This window comes from Gambusia affinis, linkage group LG06 (assembly GCF_019740435.1).
Source record: "Gambusia affinis linkage group LG06, SWU_Gaff_1.0, whole genome shotgun sequence".
In the NCBI taxonomy this organism is placed as follows: Eukaryota; Metazoa; Chordata; class Actinopteri; order Cyprinodontiformes; family Poeciliidae; genus Gambusia; species Gambusia affinis.
Genome location: NC_057873.1, coordinates 14,039,822 through 14,058,616, shown reverse-complemented (window position 1 = coordinate 14,058,616; position 18,795 = coordinate 14,039,822). Strand labels below are relative to the sequence as shown.

At 36.5% G+C, this 18,795-nt stretch overlaps 1 protein-coding gene across 17 annotated transcripts in view; it reads right to left on the bottom strand.

Moving 5' to 3' along the window:
* Positions 1-18,795, bottom strand: part of kirrel3b (kirre like nephrin family adhesion molecule 3b) — a 217,516-nt gene that overhangs the window by 8,203 nt on the left and 190,518 nt on the right. For 10 of the 17 annotated variants that reach the window (XM_044119064.1, XM_044119069.1, XM_044119066.1 and 7 more), the window contains 6 exons: positions 10,295-10,395; positions 8,341-8,551; positions 6,753-6,860; positions 4,633-4,716; positions 4,220-4,335; positions 3,429-3,515 (listed from right to left, as the gene is read on the bottom strand). In XM_044119064.1, the coding sequence (XP_043974999.1) occupies positions 3,429-3,515; positions 4,220-4,335; positions 4,633-4,716; positions 6,753-6,860; positions 8,341-8,551; positions 10,295-10,395 (707 nt within the window). The remainder of the gene's footprint in view (positions 1-3,428; positions 3,516-4,219; positions 4,336-4,632; positions 4,717-6,752; positions 6,861-8,340; positions 8,552-10,294; positions 10,396-18,795) is intronic. The other 7 variants (XM_044119072.1, XM_044119074.1, XM_044119070.1 and 4 more) reach the window with 6 other exon arrangements.

Here is an 18,795-nt window from a genome sequence, read left to right as displayed (position 1 = left end):
AGGTTATGAGTCAATACAATCTAGAGTAAAAACAATTGCACATATTCAGAAATAACCATCTAATACCAAGGACTCATTGTATTAAAGTGTTGAGGCCCTGTTCACACAAACAATAATGTTTTGCAAGATGGATATTTTCTTTTTGCACCTCACATGCAACCACATTTTTCAAAAACAAATTTGCTGTACCCATATCCAAAGACTATTAAAACATTGAAGCAGATGCCCACTTTGTATTTTTCACCGTAATTGTCAATGCTGTACCAGTATCCAATATAACAGTTGTTAAAAACTGTGGACTCAGTATGTTGAGGGAAAATAGGTGACGCATCGCAACAAAACCAGTAAGAAGTTGCTAGAGCAATTGCTTCTTTTTGCGAAATGTTCTAGTTGAAGTCATTAAGAAAAAACTCCATGCTTTAAATAGCAATTTGGATATTTTAAAATTGAAAACTTTGTTTTAAAATTCAGCTTGTCTACAGAGTAAATCTGAGCTGTTTCCTGGTGTGGTTGAAACTCGCAGTTGATTAACATACTGGATTTATTGGCTTTATTGCTTATTTACACAATTTTTGTGATTGGTTTCAGCAAATAAGATGAAAAAAATCACATGATTTATTTGCATTGACAAACACATCATCCTACCCCATCCCTGTAATGGGCCATTGAAAAAAGACCCCCGCCCACATGGACTAGGTAAATGCTCACCTATAGATTACTTTTGCTGTCAGGGTAAATGCTGAGAGTTGAAAAGAGAATTTTCCACACTGTCGAGCAGCTGCAAACATTCTCCAGAGTACAGCGCACAGATGGATTCTTTAGCATCAAACAGAGATCAACAGGACAAGGACATCTTCAAGCTAGCAGGCGTACGTCCTTACTTCAGAGATGTCAACATCCACCAGAAAGATATCCGTGAAAAGAAAACATGGCAGAACCACTTATGTGATTACGAAGTCTGCAGCCACACCATTTAGTTTCTGATGGGATAAGTTTCAGAATGTTTGTTTTTAGAACACTGTTACTATACAAGTAGCACACCACCAATATGTAGATCTTAGTCCGTCCGACCTGGCCTGCACTGCTGCGGCTGTAATGAGTGTGATATGATGATGACCAGTCTGTTGAGAAAGAGAGTGAGCTGTGCTGACTATTTACATTTATTACCTGTAACACCTAGAATAAAAAAAAAAATAAAAATTTACATTAGGTTTTCCCCTGGCTGAAAGAAAACATTGTCTAACATGGTGTACTTAATAATATCTTGCGCTTATTTAGGGTCGGGTCAAAAGATTTGATTCTTTTGAATGGCTCTTTACCCTAAGTCAGAGGTGGGCACTCCTGGTCCTCGAGGGTCGGTGTCCTGCAACCTTTAGATGTATCTCTACTTCAGCACACCTGAGTCAAATAATGAGGTCATTAGCAGGACTCTGGAGAACCTGACTGCACTTGGGAGGTGATTCAGCTGTTGGATTCAGATGTGTCGGACCAGGGACACATCTAAGAGTTGCAGGACACCGGCCCTTGAGGACCAGGAGTGCCCACCCCTGCTAAGCCATAGTGGAGTCTAGTTAGTGATAGTTCTTTGTTTTTTTATGACTGTGGTTGACTACAATTCTCTGCACACACACATCAATAGTACAGAACACATGGTGTCGGTGCAGTGCAGTACACTATAGTGTGTCCAATAGTGAGTATAAAAAGAGTAATTGTGTATTTAATAATAGCTAATATTATTTTTATTTAATGTAACATACTGTTTTAATCAGCAAATAAATACAAGACAAGGGTTTATATTTTATAAAAATATTTAACTAGCTCCTCTGGGAGAACGCCAAAGGCATTATCTGGCAAGCTGAGAAACATAGTCCCTCCAACGTGCATTTAGGCATAATTTAATTCCACTGGAGTTCAGGATTCACAAAAGAAGTCTAGACAAAGGCTCACAAGTCAGACACTTAAAGCCTTGTTGAAAAATGGAACAATAGATGAAATCTTCTAAACTAGATAGGCTCACTTTTCTCTTAATACTTTTCTATTCATATATGTGGACAGTAAATGTTGAGGGGGTGGAGGGTTATGCAACTTCCATAACTTATACAAGTTATGTAAAAGATCATCAAAGTAAGACAAGAGTCAACTTCATTAATCAACTTTGAACTTATTTCCATTTTTGTTTTACTTGTCTACTTTATCTTGGGTTGCATAGAGTAATACATTTATGAAAGGTCCAGTTAATAAATCTGGCAGGTTAAATTTGTTAAAGAGCAGGAGATTGAGGTTAGAAAAATATTTACTATCCATAATGAGCAGTTCAATCAGTTACTCAACACTTCAGCCCCTGTATGTATTGCCATCTGTCAACATTTACGCACCAATCTTGACACTGATATATTCAGAAGTGGACAAATTATGCTCTGAAAAGTTTCCGGTGAGACAAAAGTCAGTAAAATGTGTGTATGACATCTCATGTCATTTTCTGTTTTTCTGACCAAAATGTATGTCAAAAGAAAAAACCTGCTGAAATCAACAGCTAAGCCCCTTCTGAGGGGTTATGTCACTTTCAAGAGATATAGGAATATCAAAGCATGAATACAAAATATATGAACAATAAACTTTTTGCATTGTAAAGGATCATATGAAACATTTGATTGGATTTGATGTGACCGCTGTGATATTTTATAATTTTTTTTTAAATGTATATTTAAAACCAAGCTGAATAGAAATGGCAAAAAGATAAGGGAGCAGAGTGAAAGATATAAAAAGATGGATCCACCTAGCATACAGTTAGTGTCACTGATCAAAAACTGGGTGAGGTACAAGAGGTCAGTGATTCTTATATCACGTTTCTAAATATATCACTCTGTTTTCTTTTTGGCTGCCACCAGAAGGGCTCAACCTGAGTTGTGAGTCACATTTTGTTTTCCTCACTTGCTGTGATTCTGCCACTGCCTATTTAGTGTCACTGAGATTGAAATCTGTCTCCTAATGGAGCTGACCAAGTAGATTAGATTGAGAGGAACGTCGCAACCTGACTGCTAACAGTAGGTTACGGTGCATGTTAGCTATGTAATCAATTTTGAATTTTGTAAACTTTTGAAGCGACTTTTTGAAAAGGACTAACAGAAAGAAATATGCATGCATGATCCAGTAAAAATGATAAGCAAAAATTGGGAGGATTGAAAATAAAATTCAGGGTTTTCAGAATAATAATAAAAAAATACATGCTGTTGATAAATACCCAACCCCTTTGTCAAACCCTTTATACTTTTAAATCAATGTAGAAGAATGATTGCCCTTTAAGTTATTTTAGTTCCAGAACTGAAACCCTTCATTTGCCCCCAAGGTATTTTCTCTCCCACCACCTCCTTTTCCCTATTGTTCTCCCAGGTTCTCGCATTCGTGCCGCCATTGATCATGAGCCGTACCTTAATGTGCTGATACTCCTTCTCCTCCTCTTGTAACACCTCCAGCTGCTTCAGAACAGATTCCTGCTGGAACTCTCCTCGTTCAACCTACACAGACATCAAGTAAAGTATATTAAGAAACAGAGACGTTTCCGAGGCTGCTGCGCTCACAGTAAAAGAAAAATGTTCTGAAAAGAACTGGTTTAACTTCTATCACTTGTTCTTCTTTTTTAATATCAGTCAAACATGCTTCACCTTCACTCCGAGCTGGCAGGTGATATTAATAATTCATCCATGAATATCTTTTATTTATCTTTACAAAATGCAGTTATGTGAGGTAGCTGAGCTCAATTCTCTGCTCTCACATTTATTGCAGTCTGCAATGCAACTCGAAAACATTAAAAACTAACAGCAAGACGACCAAAGTTAAAACTCAAAAGAAGAAGTACTCTTCTGTGAGCCAATAAGACATGTAGATAGAAAATCTCCTAAGAGGATCACATAGTATGCCACTGGTGTATGCCGACTGTGATTTGCTCCTTTCATGCAACTGACAGTACACAATGAAAAAAAATTGTTCCCCGGACTAAAACACACGTTCAGTCTAGATGCCTTTTTTCCACGTCCATTACTCATGAAATAATTTATTCCACGGAAAACAGCACAACCAGCCGTAGCGTTCATTTATTATTTACTTGTCGGCTCTGAAAGGACATGCAGATGCAAAACAAATGGAAAAAAAAAGCTGACAACTTATTTTTGCAGACAGAAAAAAAGAAAAAAGTGTAAAGTAAGTATGCTGTGACACTCACACTCACCATCAGCTGTTTCATGGAGTTGTGTTCTTCATTTTCCCGTGCCGCATTGTGGTCTTTGTGCACAATCTCCACCCGGATGTCGTTCTTTGCAGACACAACTCCCTTCAGATCTGCCATGAACGGACAGCGCAAACAACGCACCTTAATGAGCTGCGACAAATGGCAATCTGTATTTGTTGACAGAATAATTTGCACTGTTATAATATTTAGCAGACACCCCGGGTTTGCTCTGTTAGAGCGCACCCATTTCCCAAAAAACAACACAAAGCATTATTAATCACATTGTTGCCCTGCCAACACAAGATTATCTATTCTCTTTACAGAAATGAAATCTGCAGTTTCCCCAACGATGGCTCATTCTGTTCGGGACAAAGCTGATGTTATTCTGTCATATAACAAGGTCTTACTTTCTGTCTTAATTTTGCTTGCAACTTCTCTCTGGTGAGCACAGATGGAGACGGGCAGTGAGGGCATAACCAGGTGCACTTCCTCTGTAGTATACAGACAATAGACATGCTGAAGGGACCAGTAGCACAGCATGGTTTTTGGATAGAAGCAGCAACTGACTGCCTCTAACTAACTTGAGTCACTTGGATTATGGGCGGGTGGGAGCAAACAAAATGGAATATGTACATAGCCTCCACAGCAAGTGCAGGCCAGACTGAGATTGCATGAAATGAGTCCTGATTGCAATCTGGCTCTTTCTGCATCACCAAACAAACAAACAAACAAGAATAAAAAACATCCATCTTGAACAGTGATTAATCTTGTGTTAATTGTTTTGAATCTTTTTAAAAACAAATCTTTTGGGTTATTTGTATTGCACTGATTATTATTATTTTTTTAAATCAAAGCAATAGCTACAGATACAAACAAACTTCTTGGCACCCCAGGCAAAAATGTTAAAAAGCCTCAAGATAAATTAAAGTTTTTATCTGAATTTATCTGCCTATCTGCCTTTGTCAGCAAAATCACTGACAAAGGGAGAAAGAATCAATCTTTGACTTTATTACATTCATTCAATGGGAGGAAAGTGATCAAACTAGCTTTAAACGAAATCGGCCTTGGCAAAATTATTGGTAGCCTAAACAACAATTTTAAATGGAATGCAATTACATTTTTATTAGTATTTAACTACATTTTGTTTTCCATATATACCTCCAGACAAACTGAACAGGATGGTGAAGGAGGGACCTTCAAAGCTCATTCTTAGAGAAGTGCAAAACCAAGTGACATCTTGGGGACACTAGATCTAACGACTACATTAAATACTGTTTACATGCTTACCAGTTGTTTAGGAGTTGTCTAAAAAAAGTGTTTTCTGTTTTATCATCACCAGCGCTAAAATGCTGAGCCTGCTAAATGCTTATGTACCTGTGCTCTTAATCAAACGAGACTAAGATTTAGCTTTGGGCTACTTTTAGGTCTGGTGTGAAACAAAGATTAATATGTGAAAAAGCACCTCAAGCTAACAGTTAACTAAGGTGAAGGAGCTATGATACATTACAGAGTCTTTGCAGTTGTAGGAGATTGTAAAAAAAATGTAATTGGACTAAACAATAGAGCTTTTTTGGTGATACAGACCACTCAAATGAGCCTGCATTATGAGTCTGTTTCACCCCGCCACATTGTTTAGACACTTGTATACCAATCCATAGCTTAAGGTTAATTGCACTTCCTAAGGCAAGTAAGAAGTAGCAATCTAACCACAACTTTCCAACTGCAGCATGATGACTCTACCTAGTGAATAACAGCTGCTACTGCCTAGGAGATGCTACTAGAAAACCAAAAACATAGTTTTTATTTTTTTTATTCTGCAGGATAACAATCCCAAACATATGACCGAATTCATAAAAAAGTGGTTCACCAGATACAACATCAAACTTCTTGCATTCCCATTTTACTCCTTATACCAAAATCTAATAGAAAACTAGGTGGTTCAATGGGGACAGCATGTGAACCATATGCACAAGATTTAGTCCTCAATGCAGTTGTCCTGGGATTGTCCCCTGGTCTCAGGTCATTTACATCATTACTTCTCTTTCTTTCTCCCATTTGTTTTCTGTCTATTTATTCTTCAATAAAGGTCATTAAAGTCTAAAAAAACGTGTAAGATTAGCTGAAGAGAATACATCATAAGAAAGCCAGGGCTTGGGATAGTCTGGAGAGATAATGTAAAGAGAAATGTCAGAGATCCTTCTCTCTGTATCCTTGTGAAGTCTTATAACACGGTGCCACCAGTAACCTTTACCACAGACAATTATTCAATTAGATTTTTCTCCTCGCTGAATAAAGCTGTGGAAATGAAAAGGTAACTTTTTCCAGTATATTTCACTATAAAAAATATGCTTGTTCAAAAAAAAACAGAATTTATTTTTAGGCTTTTAACATATCCCTTCTGGAGGTGACAACACATTTGTCCCCATCTATACATTTAAACAGATGGACGTTTTTCAGAATGCTCAGGCACAAAACCGTACTCTGGCATGCGTGCTTTGGTGGAGACAAAAGCATAAAGGAGACATACTTCTCTGGGAGCGGGTGCAGCAGAACGCGCTGATGGTGCCCATTAGGACAATGAAGGCGACGAAAGCTCCCACGGCGATGCCGATGATCACAGCCACTGGGAGAGATTCTGTAGAAAACAACATCAAGACATGTCCTTCTATAATACAGTGCCACAAATATCACATATTCATACTGAACGCTGGACATGGCAGGAAAGCACATGATATCAAACAGTGATTGTGAAGAAGTTTTTTGGCTTATTTTTAATTGTCTGTGGCAGCATATTGTAGAAATAGACGAGAACACTGTTGCAAACAGGAAGCCGTATGTTCCACCAGCAGCAAATCCAAACTAAAACTAATTACCATGGGTAAACATTTTCCTTTTATTTTCTCACTGTCCGGTCTGATAAAATTTAATTTACACTCACTCAGGCTACTAGAACCATTTTACATAGTGCTGTAATTTTCATTGAATAGAGTGGAAGTGTTTCTGCATCCATTTAAGGATAATCATGTTTGTGCGCTCTGGAAGAGATCATTGCATGTGGGAAAAGACTGAACCAGAGGGCATGTATTTATAGGCTGTTGTGCAAGTAAATGGTCTCTGTACACATTTATGAATATCTTCTGTTTTAAACAAATGCAAAATAATAGGTGATCTTTCTACAACACTAAAGCACTTGCTAACTTTTTATCTATATTAACATTGTGCTGTTAATTGTTTGCAAGAAGAAACTAGAAGAAATGTGGCTTTTGCTTATGCTGGAGAGAAAAAAGAATGGTTTTATGTCTTACTCAGAGTATTCCAAAATACACAGCTTCATTAAAAGTGGTTGAGCACCACCTATCTATGCTTCTCTGTATAGCATAAATAATTAGATTTTCAGCCAACCCAGACTCCCAAGAACGTTTTAGACAAGGTTTGTTGCAACGCTGACATAAAACAAACCACCAAATACCATCCTAAGGCTGATGAAAGCAAAAGTTCGTATCAGCCTTTGCTCTAAAAATAACTGACTTTTCTCTGCATGCTAAAAGCTTGGAGTAGCCCTAATTGATAACAGCCCAAAATACTTTAGAATCAATTAAGCTAATATTCATTATATTTATTACAACACTTAAGAAAAAAAAAAAAAAAGAACAAACAGCTAAAATCCCAAATTCTTCATTCTTATTTACCTCTGCTATTCAAAACAGGTTCTTGTTGTATTTATCAAAGGTCTTCTGTGTTTTTTTTTTTGTTTGTTTGTTTGTTTTTTTAAATGAAATTCTCATTTTCTCACATTTAAACCCATACACATTTGTTTTTTATGTACCATAGCTGGAAAGGTTGGGACAAATTGATAGGAACTGTGCTCAACTCTGAAGATTAAGTTTTAAATAAACAAAATATAAAACACATTGATTTTTTTTTTTTTTTTATGTATGACGGCATCATATTGTCACATTCAAACTCTCGCACTGCATATTCACAAATTCCATCATTCAGATGGAATCAACCACAGCGACACACACAAAATATTACAGCTGACAGACTACCTACAGCTACTATCTACACACCAACGAGCACTGCATATGAAAAGAGGAAGGTGGAACCTGTCGAACCTTGGCTCCCACCTTGTTCCTTAAGGCGTATGATCTCTGTGTCAGAGCCAAAGCTGTTCCATGCTGTGCAGTTGTAGATGGTCTGAAAGTCGGCTGGGACGATGTTGCTCATGGTAAGTGTTGAAATGACTCCCTCCTCTGTGTTGACAGTCTCCACAGTGTAGCGGCCAGAGGTTCCAGACTCCAGAACAGTTTCCTTCCAGGACCAGGCCTGATAAAATAGTACCAGGGATTATTGACCCAGGCTTTATTCAAAATGAATGTAGGAATCTAGTGTACATTACAAATACATAAAAACAGAAGAACGAAGATTAGCCAAGGTTTTCCAAACCACTGGCCTTCGTACTTTCACAGCAAATGTCAATCTGCATATCATCTATGCTGCACATCTTTTGATCTCGCTATATATTAAATCACGTTTTGGAGTATTATCTTTGATACATTTTCTAAAATGTAACACAGCAATGTCATCCTCACTATATATGTGCTTTTTAGACTCATAGCAAATTTAAAAATGGTCCACATTTTTAAAAGTGGACCAAAGGTGATTATAGCATTTTCCTCTTTGATTGCAAGAAACCATGGATTTTCTTCTTCTCTAAATGATCATCCGACTTCAACTTCTTAGTAATCACTTTTAGATACATTATGTGTTTCTTCACTTGAGAAAACTTGAAGATTTTGTACATGCTTTTTAAAACGACTATTTCCATGGGTCCTCAGGACCCATGGAAATAATCTTCATTCTAATGGCTAATCTTCGTTCTTCTAGTTTAGAAGATTTCATCTATTGTTCCTCAATTTGATGCTTTTATTGAACAAAGACTTGTGCTACTCTATGCTTATTTTTCTGTGAAATGTGATTTTCTTTCTGATGTTCTTGTCATGGCACTAAAATGAGTATTTAACAATGTTAGTGTAGCCAATTATTGCCTTGATGAATTTTTTTATGTCAACAAAACAAAAGCACATTGCAGTGTGCACTGCTTGGTGTCACAATCGACAAAAGAAAAATGTATTTGAGGAGGGTGTTTTTTTTCATCTCAATAAGTAGTTGTGTATGTCACAGAAGTTGATGTTGATAAGATTTTTTAAAAGAAGTAGTCAGTAAGCTTTAGACTGAACAACCTATGAAAGTTAGTTGTGGCTTATGCTGGTTTAAACACTGGTAAATAATAGAATACCAATAAAATCTTTCTAGTGGAGTGTACTTATTGAGGAAACACCAATAAGTGTTTATTGGTGACACAGTAAACAAATGTGTCCATTTGTTTACTTGCCTGTTCAGTAATCTGACTTCATTAAGGTTAACCAGATTTAATGCAAACTGTATTAGTCTTCACACTCTTTAAATCTTTAAATAGTCGAGTTTGATGGTTCAGGGACTTCAAACAACAGTTTATGCCACTGTGCTTTCTATGCAAACAAACCGCTTTGTTTTATTATTTACATGCCAGAGAAAAGAAGAGCATGGTTTAAAGAAGATGAAAGAGTAAAAAAAAAAAAGTTTATATTTGAATAAAGACAACTGCCCCAGACTGAAAAAAATGGATTTAGTACCTTATTTGCTGCTTTTTGAAAAGACATCAATTAAAAAAATTAAATACTTTGTCAGTGTTTGGACCTTTTTTAAACATTTTCTAACCCATGGCTTTGTGAATCCTCTAAAACAAACAACATTTCCTCGCAGCTTTTTCTTATTAAATATTCTGACATAAAAATGGCACCATTTGGTATAGAGAAGTATTACAAAAGATGACATTAAAACTGCAGATTAATGTCCCCTTTCCTAAACTCCTTGACAACCAGGGGATTTTTACATTTGTATATTTATTATCTATCAAAGTTTTATATGAAATAAGAGATTTTTTTGTGTCCTTGGTTTGCCATGACAGTGAGTAATGTTTGAAGCGTAAATGTGATGAAATGCGTAAGTAAACCTAAATGTACTTACAATGCGGTCTGGTGGAGGTGTGCTCCGAATGAAACATTTGATTTGACCTTTCTCTCCATGTAATGCTTGCTGAGTCTGTGTGCTGGATATAGTAGGTGGCCCTGAAAAAAAAATAAACACACAGAAATTGAAACATGAATATTTAAAGACATTTTCAGTTCCAGGTCATATGATAATTCTGCTCAATTAGGTTCTTGCTGCTAGATTAGACTACAAAATGTCTTCTGTTCCAACCAATGACTGCTGAAGTACTCACTAATTCAAGACTCCCAAGACAGATTGGATCTCTGTGTAATGCACATGTCTCATCCATGCCTAACAGTTTTACTCCAGATGGATTGAATCAGGTATATAGTGAGCTAGAGTACCATTGTTCTTGTCATGTAGCCTGCCTTTCAGTGTCCTAATGCAATCAATTTGCCTGCAGAAGAGCTTAACCTTGCAAGACCAGGTCACTAAATAAAGCTTCACAAATCTGAGCTTTTATTGTAAATGCAAATAAATAAAACTGTTTATTTGAGATTCCCTTTTCAGCTGTGCTATTTGTTTTGTCAAATTCATATTAACTATTGACACACTAAATAACAGATGTGTCTGATAATAAGCTTGTTAAATCAACAGGAGCAACTGGCAAGGACTACAAGCAGCTGTATCTTGAGCTTTGGTCCAGGTACAAAACCTTGCCAGACAAGGGCAGCTCAGCCTAAGCGGCTGGACTGCTCACCATCTGGCCAGGAAGATGCTCACACCAGGTGACAGCAATATGCAGACACTCACATCCAATCTAATTCCATCATTCAGGTGAATCCTCACTTGATCTTAAATGTGTTCAGAACAGTAAAATCTTTATTTTTTTAAAATAAATTACATTTGTTCACAGGGGGCTCTCAATGAGTTGGTATATTCTTGTTATAGTCCTTCATTTCAGCCAATTAATTCAACAAGTAAAACTTAGGCAGATTCATTTTACAAGACTGATATACTTCAAGTGATGAACAAATGCTTATAATTTACAGCAAATTAAAACGAAAATTAAATTCCTCAGAAAATGTTAATGCTATTTAAGACCTAACAAGGGATTCTTAATACAGAAATGTCTCCAGTTCAAGAATATCTAACCACAAGGAATGCAACAGTTGTTGCCCCTGGCCTTGATGCACATTTGGGAGCCCTTTAAACTCTGGCCTCAGATGCAATCAACACCTTGTGAACCTTCACCAAACTCTACGATGGTCTTAGTTTCACAACCCAGTGAAGCTTGTGGTTATCCTTGCTGGTTGTGAACTTTTTTTGGCCACAATTTTTCTTCCATCCAGCTTTCTTTGAGTCAGTACTGTTTGAACAGGCAGCTTCTTTAACCATGATCTTATGTCCTACAGTCTCTTCTTTTCCTATATTCTAATCCATTATTATTAAATTTAAAATTGAACCACTTAAAAAATAAAATAAAATCACTTTTTAAATAGAATTACTGAAATAAATGAACTTTTCAACCCTGTAGTATGAAGTATAAATCCCATCTGTTACTTAGATTTACTTCTTTCTGCTCTTATTTCTCTCTTTCCACCACCAGTCTGACACTTCTGAGATATCTACCAAAGTGAGTAACTAAAATTATCTGACATTATTAGATATGTCAAAAATAATGCAAATATGGAATCTAAAGTTTTTTTTCATTGTAGACATAAACTACTTCATATTTAATCAAATATAGTGTGAGGATTCTTTTTTTGGGGGCTTGATTAAAAAAGACACTGAGAAAAATCAAGAATGATCCCAGCTTTTGGAATTAATAACTGCGTAAAAACAGAAAAGTTTCCACATCAGAGGATCCCATTGCCCTGAAACTGAGTTCAAACCAAACATTACATCATACGTGAGACGGTTAAGGTTAAGGATGTGGTTTAACGTGGGGGTAAGCGAGATAGATTCTTGATTAGCAAGATAACTCACATCCCTGCCAACTTCCTCAAACTCCTGCTCTCTGCCATCTCTCCGACGATACATAATTGCAGTTTATTACCTGTCTCTTATTAAAATGAATTAGCATCTTAATGAGACTTTGCCAGATGGTGTCTTGGTATGCTTCTGGAGGATACTGTAACGCTGCTACTGCTGCATGCTGCAGACGATAAATACACTGAAAGTCGATCCTCTTCCTCAACAAGTTTACCTACACATATAGAAAGTATATACTATTGTCTTCAAGACAAGATATGTTTGACAGGTGTCTTTTACATGCATTACTTCCTGATTCTAAAATTGAATGTACATCGTTAGCATTAACTCCAGTTGTCTGCAAGATCAATTGCTTTGTTGGTTTTAATGGCTGGGGAGGATTTATTCTATGGATCTGAGCTGCAAATTAGGTATATAATTAGATATCTCTATCACACAGGCTGGGTTAAAAAAGTTTTGTGTGTGTGTGTGTGTGTCATGAATGCATGTGTTTGCTACTTGCACTGTCTGATCAGAGCACAAACATGTTTGTAATAGGGAGGTGGGTGGCACTACAACATCAATGCTAGGCAGCAGGGAAGGTAATCAAAATGTTAGGTGCAATGTTTCCCTCTCTCATTTGAGGAGGTGTTGCCTCAAGAGTGGACATTGCAAGCTGATTACACAATATCAGTGTGGGTGTCAAAATGCCACAGCTAACATTTCCTTCCCTTAAGTTAGACATTTGCTTGACATTTCTCCCTCTGCCTCCATGTGGTTCTAAGGATTTCTATGCACTTATTTCCTTTTTTTTTTTTTCGCAAAGGGAAAAAGAAAACCCAGAAACAAGTGAAACTGTCAATGTCTTGCTCATTCATAGCCATGATTTCCACTGAGAGGTTTCCACTAAATCTGTCAATCAGAGTCAGCTTATGATTTTGTCCAAAAAAGAAACCTGACACGACTTTGTCGTAAATAATAGCAATATGGACCATTTTGAGCAAACACATTAACAATAGAATGCTTAGAAATGTAATGCTCATTTGGGCATGGGAAAAAAAATTGCTTTATTTCCATTTAAGTAGTTATCAGCAAGTGAGTTGTTTTAAATCTATAACTGCAAAAAGCAAATAAACCTACACAAAGTGGAACTTCAGCTTTACTGTATCCCATTATCTACATTTAGTCAGAGTAGATTTGGCTAAGTTGAAAATTATCCCTTTCTCAACTGGGCTGATTAAAAACAAGATATGACATTTCTTCACTAGAGATCATGAAACACACTCTGTGCCACAAGCCATAAACACTCGTGGTTTTATTTTCTGGTCAAACATAGTGCTTAAAACTGGAGCTGAAATAAGATTCACAATTTGCAGACAACATCTCTGCAAAGAGTTTATACAAAGAAACAAAGTGTGGCACAAACTCATAATCATCTAACAGCAGAGCTACTTCTACACAAATATTTTATTGCAAATAAAAAATTTGGCAACAAGTTTCTCCTTTGAATATATATGTGTGTGTATGTGCTAGGCAGTGCGAAACACTGCCTAACGGTGTGCATGCACCCATGTGTGTTAGGTTGTGCAAACACTCAAAGCTCAAAAAGTCTGTGTTTTAAATGTCTAAGCCCATGCTGCTGTTTAAATGCTGAAGCTTCGATTTTTTTTTTTCAAATAATGAAAGCTATAACACATAGCTGTCAAGAGGTGGTGATAGGTAGTGATGGGCTATCTGAAGCCAGGCTTCGAGGTTTGTACCGAGTAATAAGGGGGCGTGTCCGATGAAGCCCCGCTTCGAGGCTTGTGTCGTCTTGCTGAAAACCACGTGACTGGCAACAAACGAGGCCTCGCATTGCATGGGTCACGTGACTGCTTCACTTTGCGTGTCGGTTTTCAAAATAAAAGCGTGATGAGCCGCTGCTTGATCGCATGAGTGGAGTATTTGTCTTCATAAGTGGCCGAAATAAAAGGAACCTTTTATAGTTCATGTGTATTAATGATTTTGATGATGACACACATCAAAATGTAATGTTTGTTACCAGTTTTCTCAATGGTTGATTGTGGCATATTTTATGACTTTATATTTATGTGTTTTTATTAAGTAAAACATTTTGACACTGCATCGTTGCTGAAATGTGCTACACAAATAAACTTGATTGAAATGGAGCCAGCAAGAAGAAGAAAAAATCTGACATCAGGGAAGACTTTGAGATGATTCACTCACAAGATTCTTAAATAACAATAATTAAACCCTTCACCTCTAAAATTTTCACCTTCTTGAAATTTCCACTATTTCTTTGTTCTGCAAAAATATATCAGTCTTGCACAGCAGAAACAGACTTAAAGCTGTTGGAAAAGTAAAATTCTGGCTTATGAGTAAAAATATAAGGGATCAGATCAGAGAGCCAATTGAAAGTGTTTCAGGAGGCAAATCAAAACTCAAAGAAAACCGTCTTCCCCAACAAGCACTGCACTCCGAGTACACCAAAACAAATGTCTACTGTTAAATCAGTCAATGACAGAAGAAAACAGCCATTAGGATTGGCAACAAATAATTTTAATAACTAAAAATGATTAGTTAAATAGGATTTAATTGACTCTCCTGTTACTAAACGTGAGTTTGACAAAAACTTTGTGACAATATTGCATTTACTAATTGTTTATAAATATGTCTGTCTGAGTAACAAGGCTGTCACAGCTTTACCAGCAGATGTCACTAGTGAGAAATGAATGAAGCATCGAGTAATGAACTTTTGGGCAAAGCAATGGGCCGGAAGTTTCATTGCTTCATGAGGCTTCATTTGCCCATCACTAGTGATAGGCAATGCAGCAGACTCAGATATAGAGAAATGATGAGTTTAATGGTGAAAGCGCAGCATAAAATACATAAGACGTCCAAAACCCAGGCAGCACTGATGAGCGGAAAACTAGGGCTCAACACAGGTAACAACTGGTATATGACTGGACAGTTAAAGACGGACCGAAAACACACTGACAGAAACGACGCCAAATGAGAAGAGGACCCAACAAAGAACACAGGTGGGGTTAAATACACTGAGGGTAATCACGGAAACAAGACACACCTGGGAACAATCAAGGGGAGACAAGACAACACGGAGACTCAGAGACATAGAAACTCAAAACAAACAGAGAAAAGCACAGATCCTGACAATAGCTTTCCAACAGTCTTTTCACTTGCCAAAAATAAATAGTCAGGTTGGTTTTATTTGTGTAAAACTGATTAAACAAAAATATGCACTGAGGTATTTTTTATTTTTAGGTTGCTTGTTTCCAGCAACACCCTAATTAGTTAAGCATCAGCATCTGTGTCTTGTGGGCCAAACACATATAGACTGGTGCTTTATTCAAATCACTCCCTCTGTACATCCATGCAGCAAGAGCTTCCTCTGTATGCTATGTAAAATATATAATGTCTTCCATTCTAGCTAATTGTCTTTAGCACAAAAACATTTTGATTGCGAATCCTATTAGTGAGTCCACTGTAATTAGCATCTACATATAGTGTTTGTTCCAGTTATGGTTTTTGCATTCTTTTTTAATATGTTGTTTTCCTTATTTTTTTTAATAAACAGACAAAGAAATAAATTACCCACAACAGAAAAAAAAACAAAAAAAAACTAAGTGAAATAAAATTAACAATTGAACATGGGGAACAGCTACCAGTTTTCATAGTTATTGCAGTTCTTTCAGTTATTGACATTTTCTAAGTTATCCATTTTTCTTTAAATTTGACTTCTTTCAGCTTTAGAGTTAAGGTAATTTTTACAATTGAAAATATTTCCTGCACAACACTCATCTAGTGACCCTATGTGGACAGTTCAGGTTTGAGTCATCATCTTGTTATTGCTGTACTCCGAGTCGTCAATGATATTTCAACCAAGTATTAATCATTTTTCTTTACGTTAGAGAAAAACATCTCATATGGTAAAATGTATTTGGCACAGAATTTTTCAGCATTTTTAGTAAAATTATAAAAGACTATAATGCCCCTGTCAATCCAGTACTTGCGTTCATGGTGTATAATCTTTATTATGTCTTTATGTTTCTCTTTCTTTCTTCAGCCTTTGCTGTTTTGCTAGAAAAGACCAAATTTTTAGCATAGTGTACACATGGATGAATGTTTTCTTAAGTTCAACTGGTATACAATTCTTTCCAATGGTTGTTTTTATGCAATTTTATGCATCTGGCAGAATATTAACAATTACACCAGCAATACTGCAAAGGGTACATTTTTAAGCTACAAAGGATTATACCCGCTTTATCATTTTGCAACTGTAGTGTTGAATATCCAAATCTGGCTTTTTTGCAATCCCAAATAAATTTTGATAACATTCTGTGAACAATTTAAATTGTTTATCCATCCGGAGGAATTGAAATAGATAAAGAAGCTCTGGCAGGATACATTTTTTACCACATGTATTCTTACCACATGGATTCTATTATTTAAATCAAGAGGATAGGTAGACGATCTTGGAATATCTGACATAATATTCTGATCAACTGAATTATAGTTAAGATTGTATAGCGATAACCCGGGAACAACCAAGGGTCAGGGCTGTCACCATAAACAGCTCAGAGCTGTTTATGGTGACATGAACAGCTGTAGAAAGATAGTGAAATACAAGTGTCCCAGTTAACTATGAACTAGTTTACCACAAACATAGACTGAAAGATAGTTGATTGTAAAAAGTCAATTAATGTTTTGAAACTTTAATGAATTTTGGAGCTTTCCACGTAGCCAAACCAACTACCTTGTAGAGAAATAAATATGATCAGACAAGACAAACTTTCAGTTATTACAAGAACTTACAGCCTTGGGACACAGCAACAACTGTTAAACAAGGCTGTGGCAATATTACTTTTCAGTCATGATATCACTGCAAAAAGACAGAGCTAGATGGTTGAAACTAGGATAAAATTGAGCATTCAAACAGGAAAACAAAAGCTTAACAATGGATAAAGATAGCTAACATTACACTTATCACCTTGACTTCAGTCCTCATGAAAATAGGTAGAATGAGCTTAAAATGCCTGCCTGAGTCAGAATTAAGCAGATTATGTAGCTATCTACACGCAGATTGTGTAGATTTCTACACAATCTGTGTAGATATGTGATCTGCTATGTAATCTTTATTTAAATAATGCTGAATAATGCATGTATATGTCTAAGACTGTAAATATAATTTTGAGCTTGAGAAAATTCAGAAAGATAAAAAATAGTTCAAACCTGTGAATTTATACATTATACCCAAAAATGAGTAAGACATTTAAATCTAAAATTAGGGCAGCCGATATAATCTTCTATACAAGCCAAAACCTTTAAATAAATCACCCTGGTTTTAAAAGTGGGGAATAAATGGATCAAAAATCTAGCTTCAGCTGAGCAGACAGTGAAGTTATATTTTTGTGTGATGTGTGAAGTTATCATTTTACACAGAGCAGAAGTTTAAATGGTCAGATTACATTTACTACATTCCAAATGCAGAATTTTTTATTTTTTTTTATCTTTCATGATATAACGTCTAGTTTTAAAAATGCAGGACTGCTAATTACCTAGCTATATAAAGATAGTGTAGGAGCTAAAAAAAGCAAATGTTATGTGGGATATTGCACGATTTTCCAGCCCTCGCTCCCTCCTTCAGTTGTACTGGGCTCATTTGAGTGTCATTTTGCCCACACAAAGTAAAAAGTTTACTCACACACATCAATGAATTATTTACAGTGTAAATAGATGGCCGTTAGCTTAAAAGTTTAATCTTAAGCATCCTGGAAATGGTCTTTTACTCCCATCTCATCAGGATGATAAAAATTTAGACAGTTTGCAGTAATAATTTCTGCTATATAAACAACAGACAATTAAAAACGTCCCAGACTGTCTTTCATGCATTAAGCCACTTTCCAACGTTGCGTTTGAACACCGAGCAACAAATCTTTTCTGAAAAATGGTTGACTGCAGTAAGCAATATATATCCATTAGTGATTTAAACACAAACTGCTCCCCCTGCTAGCTGTTTGATTATAATTAAATTACATCCTTCCCCAGGGAAAGAATCCTCATGCTCACGTGGGTAAGCCACAGTGGGAGTCGGTGACACAAAACAACTGGGGAAGATAGAGGCGATGACAAATTGTAAACACATGCAATTTAAATGATGGCTTTAAGGAATCAGCGGATGACTGCAGGAAAAACAAATAATACAAAAACAGCAAAAAGTGCAACAGATGCCATCACATCATGAATACTAGAAATGTGGTGCAGCCTTCCTTCCCTGATCTGTTATTGTGCCACAGCAATCCTGCTGACAAACCCTGCACATCTGCTATCTTAGCAAATCATGGTCGGAATCAATTGTGTGCATCTGACAGTCGATGATGTTGGGGATAAAAAAGGCTGATGAGAAGCGAGGTTCATTTGTGGATGAGATGGTGGCATGGGGCAATCAATGAATATCGGGTGAGAGCTCCCCACACGACGACAGTTCAACCACAGTGTTTGCACAGTCGGACTATCTGATTTGCCTCAAGGTCTGGGTGAGAATT